This window comes from Helianthus annuus, chromosome 13, assembly GCF_002127325.2.
Source record: "Helianthus annuus cultivar XRQ/B chromosome 13, HanXRQr2.0-SUNRISE, whole genome shotgun sequence".
In the NCBI taxonomy this organism is placed as follows: domain Eukaryota; kingdom Viridiplantae; phylum Streptophyta; class Magnoliopsida; order Asterales; family Asteraceae; genus Helianthus; species Helianthus annuus.
This window is the reverse complement of record NC_035445.2, coordinates 88,013,340-88,032,313: the sequence shown is the minus strand read 5'-3', so window position 1 is coordinate 88,032,313 and position 18,974 is coordinate 88,013,340. Positions and strand designations below refer to the sequence as shown.

General features: G+C 34.0%; 2 protein-coding genes and 1 long non-coding RNA gene across 8 annotated transcripts; 2 read left to right on the top strand and 1 right to left on the bottom strand.

Moving 5' to 3' along the window:
• The first annotated feature begins 948 nt into the window (after window positions 1–948).
• LOC110898534 lies at window positions 949–3,382 on the top strand. 4 transcript variants are annotated; one of them, XR_004877443.1, is made up of 6 exons: window positions 949–1,249; window positions 1,317–1,533; window positions 1,619–1,819; window positions 2,471–2,606; window positions 2,684–2,847; window positions 2,931–3,322. It is a non-coding gene; the product is annotated as an uncharacterized LOC110898534 (long non-coding RNA). The 4 variants fall into 4 exon arrangements; XR_004877442.1 differs by having other exon boundaries at window positions 1,619–2,606; window positions 2,931–3,380; XR_002569474.2 differs by lacking the exon at window positions 2,931–3,322 and having other exon boundaries at window positions 2,684–2,918.
• A 4,839-nt stretch (window positions 3,383–8,221) lies between these two features.
• LOC110898536 lies at window positions 8,222–11,185 on the top strand. Of its 3 annotated transcripts, none has more exons than XM_035982045.1 (4): window positions 8,225–8,450; window positions 9,099–9,210; window positions 9,307–9,513; window positions 10,791–11,185. In XM_035982045.1, the coding sequence occupies exons 2-4, from the start codon at window positions 9,121–9,123 to the stop codon at window positions 11,010–11,012; spliced, it is 519 nt and encodes a 172-aa protein (XP_035837938.1). In that variant the 5' UTR covers window positions 8,225–8,450; window positions 9,099–9,120; the 3' UTR covers window positions 11,013–11,185. The 3 variants fall into 3 exon arrangements, with proteins under 3 accessions (XP_022001021.1, XP_035837938.1, XP_035837939.1); XM_035982046.1 differs by having other exon boundaries at window positions 8,238–8,450; window positions 9,307–9,529; XM_022145329.2 differs by lacking the exon at window positions 10,791–11,185 and having other exon boundaries at window positions 8,222–8,450; window positions 9,307–10,178.
• An 813-nt stretch (window positions 11,186–11,998) lies between these two features.
• LOC110898535 (GTP-binding nuclear protein Ran-3) lies at window positions 11,999–16,487 on the bottom strand. The gene is made up of 8 exons (XM_022145328.2): window positions 16,318–16,487; window positions 16,145–16,214; window positions 13,986–14,042; window positions 13,778–13,895; window positions 13,474–13,563; window positions 13,196–13,375; window positions 13,017–13,094; window positions 11,999–12,204 (listed from the first exon to the last, which is right to left on the bottom strand). The coding sequence occupies exons 1-8, from the start codon at window positions 16,318–16,320 to the stop codon at window positions 12,135–12,137; spliced, it is 666 nt and encodes a 221-aa protein (XP_022001020.1). The 5' UTR covers window positions 16,321–16,487; the 3' UTR covers window positions 11,999–12,134.
• Window positions 16,488–18,974: the final 2,487 nt, after the last annotated feature.

Here is an 18,974-nt window from a genome sequence, read left to right as displayed (position 1 = left end):
AACTTTAAAGAATAAAATTATACTTTATAATTTAACCAATAAAATAAACAAACTTTACAATTATAACAACTTATCTTTTATTTTTTGTCTTTTGATTATTAATTTTTATACAAAAAAAAAAACAATATTTTTTGTCTTTTGGTTATTATTTTTTATAAAAGAACAAAACTTTTACATATGTGTAAACTTATGACATATATCCACCACAATAATGTTATCATAAATATTATACGAATAAGAAAACTACCAGAAACAAACGAGTGTTGCAATGCAAAGTGTCGCCCCCGCCGCATCGCGCGGGCACCCTACTAGTATTTGATAATAAGAAAGAAAATATTTCCAAAAGGGAATCTTATTTACTATTATGATGTTTTAACTTAAAGAACTTTTAATATATATAAATTCAAAGTTTAATGGCAAAGCACCACCACAAATATTTGGGTCACTTTCAACGGTCACGTACAACAAGAGGTCCATGAGGTGCTTAATTTTGTTTTTTTATTTTATGACCAACGTCTCAAATGTAATATAAGGTGCGCTTCAAATATAGAATTATCTTTAAGTAAACTGTTCTAGCATCTTATAAACGTTTATACAAATTCCCAAAGAAATACAATAAAAGATCAAACAATTTGAGGTGTTAATGGTTCAGTTTTAAATTGTGAAATCGTCCAAACCGATCATCGGTTTGGTTTTACGGTCTGATTTTTACTTAATTTTCGGTCGGTTAGTTTTAATGTTTTCAAAACGTAGTAAACAGTTTGGCTTATGGTTTATAAAAAATGCAACCATACAAAACCGTACCGATCCATAAGCATTTATTACTATTTTTTCTAATATGTAAACACATTATATTTATATACATATTAAAATTTGAACGTTTTGATTTTTGAACAGTATAAGAGGGTATCTTCGTAATTTCAATTGCTTATTACTTAAAAAGAAGAAAGCGTCGTCATAACTCATAAGGTCAGACAGAGACATAGACAGACAGAGAGAGAGCGTGACAGAAGGGGGTGGAGACGGTGGTTCCGTCTGCTCCGCCACTGCGCCGACGTGTAAACCAGCCGTCTCTCAAAAGCGAGGGACTCTCCGGTGATGCCGGTAACGGTTCGGCGAACCTAGGGTTCTGCCATGACCTCATATGGCGGCGGTATTGATGGTCTTCTGAGTAACCGGCACCGATGGTTAACGGATTCAATGGAGATGAAGACGACTTCCATACGAGTTAGTTCCGACATATTTTCCGGTGAGTCTTCGGTAAGCCTCTTTTCTTTTGCATGTCGTTTTTTTAACCAAGATCGGTGTTTTTGAAGGCGTTTAAGCGGCGGAGAGAAGTTGCTAGGGTTCCGGTGAAGGTCCGGCAAAGTTCCGGTACTCTGATTCAGATGTGCGTCTTATAACTACAGTTAGGTCGGGGTCATATGGCTCTTAAACCGATGATATTTGTTGATTCAGTAACCGTTGGTGCTCTGCTGACCGATTTAGAGTCTCTGGCGAGTTCCACACCAGTGTAGATCGATAACCACAAAGGTTAGTTTTTTGGGCTCTTTACTCATTTTCGTTGTTTCAAGTTACTGATGATGATTCCGACAATTATTAACGGTGGCGGTTTTAGGGCTGCACCATGGTCAGTGGCTGGTGACGGGTAAAGGTGGTTCCGGTGATGAAGTTGTGGTTGTTCACGTTTATGTGGGTGGTCTGCAATAGTGACCACCTGCGACAGAGATGCCTCCGGAACAAGTAACAAAATCAAGTGCACCTTATACAATTGGGTATCTTGTATGTACGTTGCTGCTCACTGACTTTTGGGTATCTGGTATGTATGTTGTTGCTCATCTTAATTAATTGTATAAGGTTAATAATTAACTTTTTTTTAATCAGCGGATATATATATTGTTAATTTGATTGTCAATTGTGTATTATGTTTAATTACCACCATCGTCTTTGAGGTTTATGGATTCCGAGATGATGCGGCATATAGTCATATACCATTAGGTCAAAGTAATTATTCGAGTACATTTGTCAAATTTGTTGGATTGTGGATTTGAAAGGATGAATTTTGGGATTAAAGAGGGATAGATATGATGCATGACTTTTTCTGCAGCTATCCTTATACGCTGGACATATTTTGTGGTTAAGAATGTTGGATTGTGGATTTGAAAGGATGAATTTTGGGATTAAAGAAGGATAGATATGATGCATGACTTTTTCTGCAGCTATCCTTATACGCTGAACATATTTTGTGGTTAAGAATCAGTTTTCATTTGGTTAGTATTAAATTAAACCATTATTAGACAGGATGAGTTTGGTGGCTAACAAAAATTATTGTCTACTTGGGACTTATTATGTGATATTCATCTTTCACAGGTGTTTATTATCCAAAAAAAATCTTTTCTTAACAAAATATACACAATTACAAACATGATTTGTTTCTTTTATACACTTCCATCGCTACCTTTTGCAACAGGAAATATACTATGACATCTAAAAGGATTTTTGAGATACAGCGAACAGAAAGTAAGTGTGGAGCTACTTGAAGTCTGAGTCATAAGAAAGTGGACCCGTACAATGGAGAACTATGTTTAATCTTGGTAGACAAGCATGTAAGTTTAAAATATATAAAATTGTATTTTTTTTTAGTTCCATTTGTTGTTACATTTAGCCTTTACTTATCAACCAGGGTGATGCAAGAAGCAAGCAGCAGATTGTAGAAACACCACATTATCTAAATAGTGATTATGATGTTAAAATTGATGAAGGCAATGCCATTGATGTATCTTTAACGAATGAAAACGAAGATGAATATAAAGGACTTGATTTAAGAATTATGCACATGAAAAACAGGTTTGTTGACACATGGTTGTATATATGTAACATTTAAGGATGTTTTTCTAATGTATAATGTTTCGAATCCGTGGAATATGCAGGAATAAGGATCTGCTGATTGTTTTAAACAATGCAATTGGCTCCCGATATGTTTCAGAGTTTTAACAATTTAGATGAAATCAAGCTTTTAAAGCCGGATAACAAGTATGATCTGGCAGCTTTGCATCCTACCTAAAGAGCACACGTGTTGTGCACTGAAAAAAAAAAAAGAAAAAAATGGAAACGTTGTAGACTCGAACCAGCACCAAAGCCATAAACAAATAGCCAACAAACCACTAAACTAAAGCCCAAAACACATCAAATAAACAAAAGCAAACCCATATAAACAACACCAACATCAGAAAAAGAAAAAAAAGTAGCCAACACTAACTAAATTGCCACCAATGGAAATGAGCAATGAAATTAACATGAACGTAACGGTGTTTAGGGTTTCAACAGCTCTCTGGCTTAAAACGTTAGCAAGTTGTTAGATCCTGAAGGGATCGGTACCTCTGGCCACCCAATTGATGGCCGCACAATTGACTTATGAGTTGTGATGTAAAACATACACACCAAGAATGATTTGGTTGAGCGCGCCGCAATGCGGCACTGCGCATAAAACTAGTTTATTAAACATAACGAAAACTGAAATAGTTTTACATCTAACTAATTAAAGCAAATGAAAATGGCCTAAAACAATTTTTTATTTTCACATTCTCTAATCCTTATAATAAATAATTTAAAATATAAATATATATTTATATAACATTAAAGATGAATGTTGGTGGCTGTGTTTTCATAGCACAACCTTCATCTTTTTTCTATATATAAAAATGTTTGATGTCATAATATTCAAATTGCTAATTTGGTCTGCTGGTTAGTTGACACAAATTTATCCCATAGATATGGTGTTCGATTCCTCTTCCACCTCTTTTTTGATTATTCTTCTTTCCTTTTTACTTTTGCTATTTTTTTTACTATTATTACAACTTAACTTCCTCGAAAATATAACACATGTATGGATAATGACTTGCTCCACAACAATAACACACGTTATGTATGGATCATGACTCACATATGTGTCGTTCAATATTTGATTTAACTAGAATTAACAAATTACATTTTGCTTATTATTTAACTTGAATATATATTTAATATTTAGGTTTTTTATTTTCTAATTATTTATTTAACTAATATTTTTTAGATATGTTATCAATATTTTTTACATCAAAACTCTACCTAACTTTCTACTTGTAACTATTTGAACATACATTACTTAATTTACTTTTACGATGAGTCGAATACCATACCATTAGACCAATAAGCTATGGGATTTTTAATTATGTAAGTAAATAACTTTGTAACTGATGAATATGTTGCCCTTGTTACAAAAAAATCAAATTTTAAAAACTAACAGTCGAATACATGTTGATTCGGTTGGTGTAGCGGTTGGTGGTACCCTACCAATACCTTACCAGTCCCGTAACAAACAGAGTCAATATCGATTAAGTTCTCACCGTGTCCCCCGTCCCAACGCGTGGGTTAAATAACTGGTATAAACTTATAAACCATGTCGGTGACCCATGGTCCTAAGTTTTCTTTTTTTTGACCATCAAGTTTATACACTTTACCATTCAACCCCAATCTTTTGATAAGTTACACATTTGCTCTTGATTTATTTCTATTAAATAACTTCACACCTCATATTCTCCAACACTTCAATTATTTTGTTTAAATTCATTTTACGAATTTACACCACAATACGCGAGACATTATTCTCTTTTTATCTATGTCTAACCACGTTAACGTCTCTAACGTAAGTGTAGCAATGTTTAAAAATGTGTCACGTCACGCGTGGGCAACACGTGTTAATATCATCATCGTATCACATGTAACGAAGTGACAAACATGATGTTGCCGCCGCAACGCGCGGCACGGGTAAAAATCTAGTAACTATCTTAAAACAAAATATGAACTTTTTTTCTTTTTATTTTAAGAATTTTTTATATTAATTAATAATAATTATCTATATATACATTAATTCATAACATTATTTGTATATATATATATATATATACTAGGATTCAGACCCGCCGCAATGCGGCGGGGATTTCTTTAGTTATAACTAAGTCGATCTAGGACCCGCACGTTATGTTAAACCTGTCAAACGGGGAAAAAGAGACGATGTAAAAAACATTCACCTACACACACACGTTGCATCATGTTAACTCGCAAAATTTAGAACGAAACGTAAAATGTTAAACCAAAGACGCACGTTACGATGTGTTAAGTCACAAAATTTAGAACCAAGCATATAGCGAAAAAATTGCGTAAAATGAAAACTATAAAGGACCAAAGTTGAAAGTAAAAAAAGTTATGAGGATAGATTGCAAAAGATAAAAAGTTTTGGGTTAAAAGTAAACAAACAAATAGTTTTGGGTTAAAAGTAATTTATTAAATACTTTTTGGTAATAAGTAAAAAAATCATTTTTTTTTTAAAACCCCCGATGCCAACGTTGCGACAACCATATGCATAACCATTTTTTCTTTGAAAACCCCCCAAAGCACACACCGCGTTGTGGCGGGGCGTAAAACGGTGTCAAAAACCGTCATCGGCCACCAACATGACTCGACCTAGGATATGCGTGTTGCAACGAACCTGTCAAACATGGAAAAATAGAGGTAAAAACGTTGAACCACACATGCACGTTGCGTCGTATTAACTCGAAAAATTTAAACTATACGCAAAACGAAATTTGCGAAAGATGAAAAGTATAAGTAACAAAAGTTTTGAAGTTAAATTGAAAATAATGAAAAGTTTTGGGTTATAGTTAAAAAAACAAATTATGTAGGGTTAAAATGAAAAAGATAAAAACCTTTTGGGTTAAAAGTAAAAAATTCAAGTTTTTTTTTTTTGAAAAATGCCCTAAACACAAGTTACAACTCTTGATGCCTATATTTGTTGCTTCTTTATAATAATAAAATAAAATAACTGACAAACTTGTAAACGGCAGTGTACTTTTTGATATTTTTGTTTGCCACAACAGTTTGGTTTGGTGTTCGTATTTACCCTTTTATAACCTTCTTTTATCACTTTCAGTAAAAACACCATTAAAATAATTTATAATGAAAGATAAGCAAGCAGTTAAAACACCATTAAAATAATTTATACGTTACCATAAGAGGGATACACGTGTGTTTTTTTTTTTTTGGAAGGTGACTTTCTATATACTGATCATAGGTCACTGAGAGTTTGCCAAAGACAATCTCCCGTCATTAGCGGCAAATTAATATTTTTTAGCGGCAAATTTGGATCACTGATAGTTACTGGAGTATCATCGTGTCATTAGCGGAACTAACCGATCATATTCATCTCGACTAGCCATAATGCCCATACACCAATTCGGAATGAAACTTAATAATTTGGGAGAAACCCCTTTTATGAGAATCGAACCTAGGATCTATTGGTCCTAAAGTCATATCCCATCTCAATATGTCACTAAGCTATAAGGCCATTAACAGAAATCAATAAATCAACCGGGGTAGACATTGAAAGAATTGAGCTGTAGTAATTGTGAATTGTGGTGCTTAGGGTGTAAGGGGTGCTCACCTCTTAGGTGAGTCCCCTCTCTTACACATAACCAACCATAAAATGCCACGTCAACTCCCCTCTAACACTCCCCTAATACCCCTTTTTGATGGGGGCACTCCCCTATTAGGGGAGTTGGTTTTTTTTTTTTTTTTTTTTTTTTTTTTTTTAAAAAAAGGAAGGCTTTTGATTGGTCAAGCTCTCCCTCTCTCCTCTCTCTCTCCTCCCCCTCTCTTCGGCAGCTCCCCACCGCCCTCTTACCCTCTCTCTAACTCACCGCGAGGTTGGCGGCACCCCCCATTTCGGCAAAACCGTTCCCCGCATAAGCTTCCCGAAGACGCCCCGCATACCCTTATGACACTTCCATTACAAATGTTTGCATAAATCACATTTTTTTTCTTAATAGGATGAAAAAAATGGGATTTTTTTTTTTGTTATTTTAGTTTTAGCTTTCTTTTTTTAACGTTGTTTTTATCGTTGTGTCTATTTCCACCTATTTTAAAACGATCTTACGTTATTTGTTCTTGCCTTGCAAGTTAGTAACACATCTTACATGTCATCTAATGAGATCAACAAAAAGATAAATCAAGATGTCAAAGACAATATAAATGTAATTTAGTTGTTTTATTGATTGATAAAGTATATATGAAATTTGGTTATATGATTTGTAATGAACGGTATTACGCTTTCGGCTTCTGATTTAGGGCGTAAGCTCAAATTACGTTAGAATATGACCTTCGCAACGTGGGGAGTGAATTCTAGTTAATTCATAACATTACAATGAATAGTGATATTTTTATGATTTTGTATTTTCTGTTTTTAAATACTACATGTTAAGGTTTTTTATTTTGTAATGTAATTTTGGTATTTTATTAATTTGCGACAAAGGTCAAATGAGTTAATTTTTATTTGTAAGTTTTGTTTTACGTTTTCTTCATTCGTCATTCGGTTTATACTTAGCACAATATTTGGTGGTCATATTTGGTTCCTCAAGTTTTTTTTACACCTATCGACTTTTTCTAATACGCGTCAGTGTAAATTCATCTCCGTCTACGTTTTACGTCACGTGAGTCACTTGGTAGAAATTCGTGTTTTTAGTTTAAGCTTTTTCTCGATTATAGTCGTCGTTCGGTTGCTACTTAGCATGATTTTACACTCTCCCTGCAATGTTGATAACATAGTTTTACATCCTCCACCGGAACACACGGGGGGACGAAGAATAATTTATTATAAAATCTTAAATAAAAAAACAAGAGTTAAATGCCATTTTAGTCCTTGTGGTTTTGGCCATTTTGCCAGTTTAGTCCAAATGTTTTATTTTTGCCTACGGATCCAAAAAATTTTCACCGTTGCCATTTTAGTCCACTAGATTAACTTCATCCATTTTTTCTGTTAACGAGAAGGGAAATTCGGTCATTTTATATGGCCTAATTTCCCTTCTAGTTAACAGAATTACATATAAAATGACCGAATTGTTCTTTTCGTTAACAGAAAAAATGAATAAAGTTAACCTAGTGGACTAAAATGATAATAGTGAAATCTTTTTAGACTCGTAGACGAAAAATAAAACCTATATAGTAAACTGAAAAAATAACCAAAACGGACTAAAATGCATTTAACTCAAAAAAAAAAAAAAAAAAAAAAACAATAGATTTGTAAAAGACACGCGCTTATTAAAAGCGTGAAGAAAGCTATCCATTGAGATAAAACTTCTCTCCCACACGAATTAAGCATCCTGTACGCCTGCGCGCATTACGCACCCCTCTCTCCCCTTTTCCCTTTTTTAGGCTTAACCCTTTTCCAATATTACACAACTACCCTCCACCCTCATATATAATTTTTTTTCTTATTATAATTTTCAATTAACAATTATAATCAACCAAACCCTAGAAACTCAAATCACAAAATCGGTCATCCAAAACTTAATCAAACATCAAATTCATCTTACAATCAACTCATACATACAAATCCCTCTGCCAATTTCAACAAAAAGGTTAGTAATTTCATAAAGCTTGTTGCTTTAATCATTTCCCCCAATTTAGTACTTTTGAATCTTTGATTTTTCATCATTTTGTTGTTTTTAATTTTTTATTAGAGTTATTGTTGTAAATTTTGTTGATTTTATTTGCTTGATGAGTTTAGATTTTGGGGATTAAAGTTGTCAGTATTTTTAATTTTTTTTAAATACATACTCAGCTTTTAATTTGATCATACTTTTTGCTGTTATGGTAATTAGGATGTGTTAGTGTGGATTATATCAGATTATCTGTTGTTTGGTTGTGATTTATTTACTTGTTAATAGCTTCATTGCCTGTAAAGTATTGATTTTTTTTTTAATATATATTTGTTTGTTTTGATTTTTGAGGTATTGTAGTTTTAAATACAAGATCTGTTTTGTTGTGACAGTTGTGTTTTTATATAATGTTTGCTCATCAGAAAACTGGATTTTGAGTTATGTTATTATCTTTTGATCATAAAAAGTTATGGATCTTCACATAGTAATAATTGTTTTCAAATCTGTTTTTTTTTTTTTTTTTTTTTTTTTTTTTTTTTTTTTTGTGTGTGTGTCATGTTATGATTGTAATCAGTTAACTACAGATTTAGATATAAATTGTTTTTTTTTTTTTTTTTTATTCTGCAGACTTGGGTTGAATACACACACCATGAGGTTTAAAAAGGGTAGCAAAGTGAAGGTCATGAACAAGGAGGTTCGTGCATCGTGTCATGATGATCGACGGATTCCAGCCGGGAAGGTAATTCGCTAATTCTTGTTTCTTTGTTTTTTTTTTTGTTTTTTTTTTTTTCTAAATATGTTTATTTTTAAAATACTAATGTTCGTTTACGTATAGGTTTTAAGAAACAGCAAAGTCGAACCAAGTTACTCTATGACGATTCGTCAAAAGAAAGTTGATTGCTTGCCTGTCTACAACAATATTAGATTTAAGAACTCGAAGAGGGCATCCCCGTTTCGCTCATCTAATTACAAAGCTAAGAAAGTCAAACGTGCTGAGAAAGATTGCGGTCGAAGTCAAAGTCAAAGGCATTCATTCGAAAAGGTAGATGCTTTTGAGGGTAAGGAATACACGCAAGAATCCTTTAACTGTACTTTAAACGGTTATTATAAAACAGAGAACAAGAAAAGAAAAACATACGAGTCTGATAACGACCAATGCTCTGTTGGTAGTTGTAGTGTTCTTAGTGACGGTTATAATAATAAGTTATCTAGTCATTCCGATGTAGACATTCTGTCTAGCGACGGAGAGTCTTTTAGTACTTCACGGGTCGAACATGAAGTTGCAGCAAGTGTTCATAGGTTAGAGTTACATGCATATCGTTCCACGTTGGAGGCGTTATATGCTTCTGGCCCATTAAGTTGGGAAAAAGAAGCGGTATTGACTAATCTTCGTATTAGTCTCCATATTTCAAATGATGAACATTTGACGGAGCTAAAGCATTTAATTTCGTCTGGATCCCGTATTCTTGATTAAAAGTGAACTTTTACGCATCTTTTGGTTTTTTTTTTTTTTTTTTTTGCCGCTTTTAAGATTAGGATTCTTGTACAATTTCAATAATGTTGTAAGAAGTAGCTTTCTTTCTGTAGTTGCATAGACTTTTTAAAATTTGTAATTAGTAATGCAATGCAATGTAATCCAGTCTTGTATGAGGTGAAATTCAACATTGATGCTTTGGTTCAAATCTTATTATATATTTTTAGGGTAAATTGCATATTACATATTACGTACTTTAAGTTTCAACAAAATTTCATGCGATGTCCTTTACCTAACGAAATTATAACGGATGTCCTTTACGTTCTAATTTCTTTACAGACGGTGTCCTTTCTTCCTAAAAATGTTGTAAATAAATTAAAGAGTTAATTGCCCCGATGGTCCCTGTGGTTTTACGCTTTTTCACGTTTAGTCCCCACCTTTTGAAAATAGCAGGTATGCTCCCTATGTTTTGCTATTTTGTTACACGGATAGTCCCCTGAGTAGATGTCAGTTAGTTTGGAAATAGCAGGTATGCTCCCTATGGTTTGTCATTTTGTTACTCGGATAGTCCCCTGAGTAAATGTCAAATCCGAGTAACAAAATGACAAACCATATAAGGATCATACTTGCTATTTCCAAAAGGTGAGGACTAAACGTAAAAAAACGTGAAACCACAGGGACCATCCGAGCAATTAACTCTATATTAAAACATAAAAGACATCTGATGTAAAGAAATTATGACATAAAGGATAACGTCTGAAATTTTGCTGAAACTTAAAGTACGTGAAGTATAGTTTACCATTTTTTTTTAAGAATGTTATTGATGAATGGTGTACATTTTCCAGAGTGACAATTGGAGGCATGCATCTCTTGCTTCCAAAGGGTTTGGCTGTCTTTCTCTTGGAAAAAGCTGTGGGACATTTGATATGAGCTTATCCATTTGCTACACAGATAAGACAGTTTGTTGCCATTTGGCACTAATCTCAAAAATTATAAAAAAAAAAAATATAGTCATAGTGGCTCATTCACTAATCACTAGCCACCACTCTAATATTAATTTATCTTAATTTATCTTTGATTTAATTAACAAAGAAGCTAATATTTCTATACTCTTTTGAGGAATGTGACATGTTGTAGTTGATGGTATGTGGTGTTGCTATTTTATTTGTTATAATAAATAATAAATTGATCCTATTGTCACAATCCATATATTTATGAAAGTTCTTACAGTTCATATTTATGTGACTAGTATGTAATACCCTTTAAAATTTGTAGCATAAGTATGTGACGTAGGGATAAGCGTTTGGCGATTCAGACCCGCCAGAACCTTGGAGCCGACCCAAAAAACCTCTTGGACAGAACCATTTCGTTTATGGGTCAGTTATCGGCTCTTTATATGTGTGCACAATCGATTTCAGTTCGGTGCTGCTTATAACCGCTGGCAACTAGGGTTTTTTTTTTTTTTTTTTTTTTTTTTTTTTTTTTTTTTTTGAAAATAAAAGACAGGGGATGTTGAAAGGTAGAGATGGCAAGATAGATAAAGATGTTGAAAGGTAGAGATGGCATGATAGATACAGATCAAGTGGCAAATAGCATAGGGACTTTTGGACCCGCGTGGGACCTGAACCGAAGGTGCCTATCACGGTTCGGTTTTAGTTCATATGATTATCAAGATTCGGTTCCGGTTTCAGTGTGGCCGGTTCTTGAAGGTTCGGAACCGATGCTCAAACCTATTGTGATGGCCTCATTTGGCTAAGACGCGTCATCCTTTGTTTACCTAGGGTGATGGTAATGGGCCGACGACTACAAGAAATCTCAGTCTCACACTCGATTGTAAATTACTCGTTAGGATGCTAAGTAAATTTCATTATATTATATTATAATTTTTATTTTTGTTTTATTATCTAAAACGTCAGAAATATAAAATAATTTTTTAATAGATTAGCGGAGTACTACCTCACCCGATCACAAAGAAAAAAAAGTTTACGGGTATAGTTTGGACAAATGGGTATGTATGTTTGGATAATCAGAGCGGGTATCATCTAATAGTATATTTATCGATAAAGATCTATGAGAAATAATTATTATAACCAAACACTTTTGACAGTAACAAATGTCAAATAAATATTCTTTAAACACACTTAACTTAGTCATATATATTTTTTTAAACCAAAGTAGCCATTTTTCCTCTATTCAAAAGCATCATCATCATCATCTGGAAGGGGTTGGTTTGCAGCTTGTGCAAGCTCAGCTTCATGCCTACAAGACAAACAATCATATGCATCTTAGTAAATAAATAGTTAAATACTCGACCTGAATAACAAGTAGGGTTGTTAAATACGTCGTGTTTGTAGGTTGACGGGTCAAACCAAACATGACCTGATTAACATGAGTTGACACGACCACGACCCGTTAAACACAAAAAACTTATTTCTTGCATTTGACACACCAAATTACAATGTACAACAAAAATTTCAATTGTATCTAATTATGTTTAAATCATAAAACTAATACTTATTTGTCTTTTTATCTTATAAACTTTGACATAAAATATACAATTAGTTTTAAGTTAGGGTAAATTACTTTTTGAGTCCCTGTGTTTTAGTAGTTTTAACTAGTTGAGTCCAAAAGCAAAAAGTTTAACGACCTGAGTTCCTATAAGCATTTTCTTTAACCATTTGAGTCCTTTTGAATCCAAATTTTAACCTTTTGAGTCCAATTTTTTTGGACTCAAATCGTTATAAATTAAACAAAATTGGAGTCAAAACGTTATAAAATAAATGGCTAGGGACTCAGGGCGTTAAACTTTTTGATTTTGGACTCAAGTGATTAAAACCACTAAAACACAGGGACTCAAAACGTAATTTACTCTTTAAGTTATTATGACATAATAATACAACTTCCTTATAATATATAAAAACAAATGTCAAACGGGTCAACCCGAAAATGGCCCAAAACCATCTAGACTAACAACCCCGCAAATGTCGTGTTAAATTTGTGTCGTGTCAGAAATTCACACCCCTAAACTAACAAGCCGACAACTACTGTAGTTGGTCAAAAGTTGAACTTACTGCTGTTGAGCAACTATATCGATTTGAACTTCCGGTGGAGCAAGTGCAGGAGACTCAACAAAGTGCAAGTTTGCATCCCTAATCACAAAAAAAAAAAAAAAAAAAAAAAAAAACGTCAGAACTCGTATAAACTTTTTTTAACGTACAAATATTAATAGTAAGGAGTTGTCAATAGTTACCCTGCAAGTTTCCGAGCTAAGTAGAGGAACGGCTTCTCAAAGTTGTAATTACTCTTTGCGGATATCTCATAATACTGCAAGTTTTTCTTTCTGTGAAATGTAACTTGTTTCGCTTTCACTTGACGGTTTTTCACATCAACCTTGTTTCCACATAGTACAATCGGGATATTCTCGCATACCCTATCAACATTCGCCCAACAGTTAAAATGTCTAAAATACCCTTCAACGAGACTGTTGCATTGCATACCAAAAAACAAACAGAATCTTTAAACACAAACCTGCATAGGTCACGATGCCACGTCGGAACATTCTTGTAAGTCAATCTAGCAGTTACATCAAACATGATGATAGCACATTGACCATGAATACTGCAATTCATTCTTATTGTTAATTCACCAATATTTATCAACCCGTTTTTTTTTTTTTAAATAAAGGCATTTTCATTCCAATCATCAGGGCAAATTACATAAGGATAGCAGGTAGACGAGCAATAAACTGCGCCGCCATCCCTTTCTGAATAGAACGAAACTCGAGCCCGATGTATAAAACAGAATTTACATGTTAAAACGAAAGATTACTTACTAATATCCATCTCTAAGACCGCCAAATTTCTCTTGCCCGGCTGTATCCCAGCAGTAAAACCGAATCTTGCCACAGTTAGTGAAGAAATCTAAGGGGTGAACCTCCACACCGATTGTTGCTAACCATGATGAAAAATAGTGAAGTTATATAGCAGAAAGTTTGTTACATAAACTTAAAAAAAAAGTAAAAATATTTTACAAGTTCTCACGTTCGTATTTCTTCTCGAATTCTCCGGTTAAATGCCTCTTCACAAATGTAGTTTTTCCTGCAGAATCAAAACAACAGAAGCATTTAACAATTAACACTATAATTCTGATCTTTAAACACACGCGGTAGGTAATCTATAAACTAAAACTCGAGCTATATCTGTTCTCCGGTCAAAAAAAATCCTTTTTTTAAATTCTTTTTATTAACGAAAAGTAGCGATTTTTATAAAAAAATATTAAAAAAAATTTGTGTGTTTTTTAGATTTTTTTAGGTATTTTTGGTTGTGTTCACACTGGTTCTCGCAATAAAGGGTGGTTCCTAACGGATCCTTCTCCTCTCTCTCTCTCTCTCTCTCTCTCTCTATATATATATATATATATATATATATATATATATATAGGGTAGAGATCCTAAGAGAAGAGCACCCTATTTGAGAATCTTGAGAAGAAATCTGGACCTTACATTTTTCTAAGCTTTTCGTAATATACACGTATGTATAGATTACGATTGACTATATACATATGTGTATAATTAAATATACATATATGTATATAGTCAATTTTACACTATACATATGTGTATATTACGAAAAGCTTAGGAAAAATGTGTGGTCCAGATTTCTTCTCAAATTTCTCAAATAGCCTACTTCTTCTCACATGATCCTAACCCTATATATATATATATATATATATTAAAAGCAACAACTTGAGAAAAATTAACATTTGATATAAACTTGTGTAGTGGTGCTTATAACCAAACCAGTTTACAAGCCTGTTAAAAATTGTGAATTTTTTTTTTTTTTTTTATTTTTTTAGGGTTTTACTATACAAAAAGGCCAAGATTTTGTTAAAGATTTGAACTTCCAAACCCAATAAAGCATATAGTTTCTTTTTAAAGCATTCTAGTTTTATGTAAAGAGCCACCAAAAATAATCTGGCTTAACCAAAACAGCAAACAGTAATACCGATTAACGAAATTGAGATTGAAACTACACGTCTACACCTAAACGCATAATCGTGCTTAAATGAAACCACCCAATTGCACAAATAATAATCCACTCCGGTACATGATTTTTTTTTTCTGATATAGATACAGTATCACGGAGCGAGTACTAAAAAGGACATTTTGTGTTGCATCCCTTTGGACGTCAATTTTCTTATGTCAAGTAACGCAAAACATGGTTTTATAGTTATAAACAAATCATTCCATTTGAAAGATAAACTCCATTTATGACACAAAAAAAAGAAAAAAAAAACACATAACAACATGAATCTAAACCATAGCCATATACCCTATACCCTAAACACAAAAGTTGTATTGAAACTATTATTTAAAAACTACAAACTAATCATAGAAACTTCAAAAGATGATAATATTAATAATATTATTACAATATTACCCAACATATTCAAAGCATAGTTGTTAAAAGCCGTCGCCTCTTGCGCCTAGGCCGATTTTCCTGGAGAGGCGAGGCAATTGCACTTTAATTCTCCAGGGGATGGTTTCGGCGCATATTTCAACGAGATTCCTAGATTTATGATATTTTCCGGCAAAATTCTAGCTAGGTTTCTACTTTTTTTCTAAGGCAAACTACTTTTCTACACCGTCTACACCAGTACACTAAGGTAGCGTTCGTTTCATGGAATGGAATTAGGAAGTTTTTCTTTGTAAAATTGATCTTGGTTGGGGGAGGGAGGAATTTGAAATCCCATGAATTTCTTTAATCAATGAAATTTGTGACTATTTCAACATTCCTTAGAACTCCTTCACTCTAATGAAGGAATGGAATGGAATGTTGAAATAGTCACAAATTTCATTGATTAAAGAAATTCATGGGATTTCAAATTCCTCCCTCCCCCAACCAAGATCAATTTTACAAAGAAAAACTTCCTAATTCCATTCCATGAAACGAACGCTACCTAAATATTTTGGAACTTTTGGTACAAAATATATGATATTAAATGTTATATAATAGTTTTGTTTATTTTATTTGAAGAATATTATAATTTTTCTAATACATAATATATTTTTCATCGTGCGCACCCTCTCTTTTTTTTCGTCTAGGCCCAAGGCGAGGCCTGTGCGCCTTGAGTGCAGCGAGGCCTAGCGCCTTTAATAACTGTGATTCAAAAGCATATATAGAAAATCCAGAAAGCTTACCAGTTCCACCATCGCCAACAATAACAAGTTTAAAGCTCGGGTAATCAACGGTTTGCTGATTCGGCAAAGCCTAAACACAAAACAACCACACATATATATATAAAAAGAACATATTATTCTACAAGATAACATAACAAAGTTCAACGTGTTATATTCATTGAACAACAACATACCATTTAGAAAACCCAAGAGAGAATGAAGTATGAATGAGTTATGAGTTGGTGGTATGTATGTATGTATGTGTATATATAGTGAAGAAGCAGGTGCAGATTCTGCGTTTTGAAATAGAGATACCCACCCTGCACTCAACCATATTTGTCTGGCTTTAATATCACGCATCATATCTACCCTCCAATCAATACAACGTGTTATTTATTAATCACTCCTCACGTGATACTCACGTGACTTTTGAGAATGTGGGCTCGGGTCTGGGTTGTGTGTGGAATGGGCTCGGGTTAAATAAGGGCCATCATGTATCTATAGCAGAATTAGACAAGGATTTTTTTCAAGTATGTGTCCTAACTAGTTGGATGCCCCGCCCGCGTTGCGGGGCGCTAAGCCGAATATTTCTTAGTTTAATAATATGTACGCATGTATTTTAGTTTACTTGTACATACTACTTATAACACGATCTCAAAAAAATTATATCGACTCAACCAATTAAACCAAAACACTGCCATAATTTTGCTAAAAAAAAGGATGGCAAGCCTGAGCTGGGGCGAAATAGTAAATTGTCATAAACAATGAGCGAGTGTCAGACACCTACTTGACAAAAAAGTTAGATTGAGTAAACCAAGTAAAATAAAAAACTACTATAGTTTTGAAAAAAACAATTAAACGATGGCAAGACTCCAGATTTTAGATTTTAACTGAAGGCAAAATCATAAGTTTTTAAAAGAGGGCAAACTCATAATTTTAAACTGAGGGCAAATTCGTAATTTTTAGCTGGGAGGCAAAACCAAAATTTTGTTTTGAACTGGGGGGAAATCATAGTTTTGAACTAAGGGCGAAAACGTAATTTTTAGCTGTGGACAAAAGCATAAATTTATTTTGAACTGAGGGCAAAAGCGTAATTTTGAACGGAGAACGAAGTAATAATTTTTGGAAGGACAATTATAATTATATTATATTATACTAACATTAAATTAAAAAAAGGGGGGGGGGGGGGGGATTTTCCACCAATGTGGTGGAACAACAACTATTTCCGCCATTTGTAAATGTATATGTAAGTAAATGGAGATAAAGATTCGGATCATATTCTTGTCAGTGTGTTCGGTTGTTGCTACGGTTTGGGGGAGGTATGTAGATGGATCAAAATTCTGCTTTTGAATACCTTGGATGAAGTAAAGTCCTCTATATTCCAATCTATGAATATTCTCGGTACCGGCACCAAAAATATCAATCCTGAAAATCGCAAAAAACAGGTACCGGTACGGTACGGTGTTTGAAGGTAAATCAACGTAATATATCGGTATTGAACCAAAAGTACCGATCTTGAAAACGCAAAAAATGGTACCGAATTGGTATCGAAAATTGTTCGGTATACATTGGGTACCGGTACCGAATCAATTTCGTTGCTCAGTACCATTTACTCAATGCTACTCCATTCAACACAAAACTAAAAGACACTTGATCATATCTATCTTTTATGCTACGATATGGAGAATGTGGATCAACCACAACGACAAGGCTAATTCTGTTTCTAAGGTGTTGGAAGACATGAAAGAGATGGCGTTCGTTTGGCTTTCGAATCGATCGATGATCTCACTTAAAGAATGAAAGTTGAGGTCTCATCTTAACCAAGGTGTTGAAACTTTTAATATGTAATTGTGTTGGATTTCCTTTTGTTTGTGTAAGAGCATCCCAAACGGGTCGTTTGGTGGGGTGGTCCGCTCGGGGCAAACCAAAGGCAAGTGGACTTGCCTTATTGGAGGAGGTGAGGTGGCTGGTCCATTGGTGGGGTGTTCTGCTTAAGCGGACTCGTTCGGTGATGGTGTGGTGGGGTCTTGGCTTAAATAAATTAAAAAAACTATTTTTTGATGTTTTTGAATAAACTCTTATGTTTTTTAATAAAAAATTAAACCTAATTAAGTTATACAAAAAATATATATAACAAATTACAAAAAAAAAAAAAAATTACGCAAACCTAATTTTAATTTTACACACACCTTGTTTTTATATTACACAAAAAACCCTAATGGTACCCATCCCAACGAAATATGTTTCCCGGTGGAGGTGACACACCACGATTGCTATCACGACCATCTGACCTATAATCTTGAGGTAAGTGTCCAAAGTCAGGAGTTGGATGGGATGGTTCATCGTGCACCGGTACCCTTCAGCCAACTGGGGTACGACTTGTGTTGGACAGAGGTTTGTGGGTAGAGGGTTTTTTTTTTGTTGAAGTTTGTTTGAAACCCACCAAGTCGTAGACGATCAAATTGCAGTTGAGCCATGGTGTAGTCATACACTTAGTTCAACTCGTTATCTGTTAGAAGATTTGGATCATCAAACTCTTCCGGAGGTGTTGGATTTGAAGGTTGAGGATGGTAGATTGCAGCGGGCGTAAGTTTTGCGAGATGAGGATTTAAACGAAGTGATCGCCCAGGCCTTTGTGCCAATGGAGGGTAGATTGCTGCAGGGGGAGGGTTTGACGGAGTAGCGTTAGAACATCGACGAGACAATCGCATGAGTGCAGGATCGAGATTCGATCTAAACGAGTCTATCAGAAGAGTTCTTGATCAATACGAAAGGCGGAAACAGACGTATCGATGTCGAATCAGCTAGATTTACACTCAATATCACTTATAATGTCTCTTGTATTGATTTC

Excerpts from the sequence above, each read along its gene's own strand:
- LOC110898536 (XM_022145329.2), top strand. The coding sequence starts at position 9,121 with ATGAGGTTTAAAAAGGGTAGCAAAGTGAAGGTCATGAACAAGGAGGTT. Across the intron at positions 9,211-9,306 it reads GACGGATTCCAGCCGGGAAG|GTTTTAAGAAACAGCAAAGT; the intron begins GTAATTCGCTAA and ends GTTTACGTATAG.
- LOC110898535 (XM_022145328.2), bottom strand. Across the intron at positions 13,564-13,777 it reads GGTCTTAGAGATGGATATTA|TATTCATGGTCAATGTGCTA; the intron begins GTAAGTAATCTT and ends AATGAATTGCAG. Across the intron at positions 12,205-13,016 it reads GATATAGTTGCTCAACAGCA|GCATGAAGCTGAGCTTGCAC; the intron begins GTAAGTTCAACT and ends TTTGTCTTGTAG.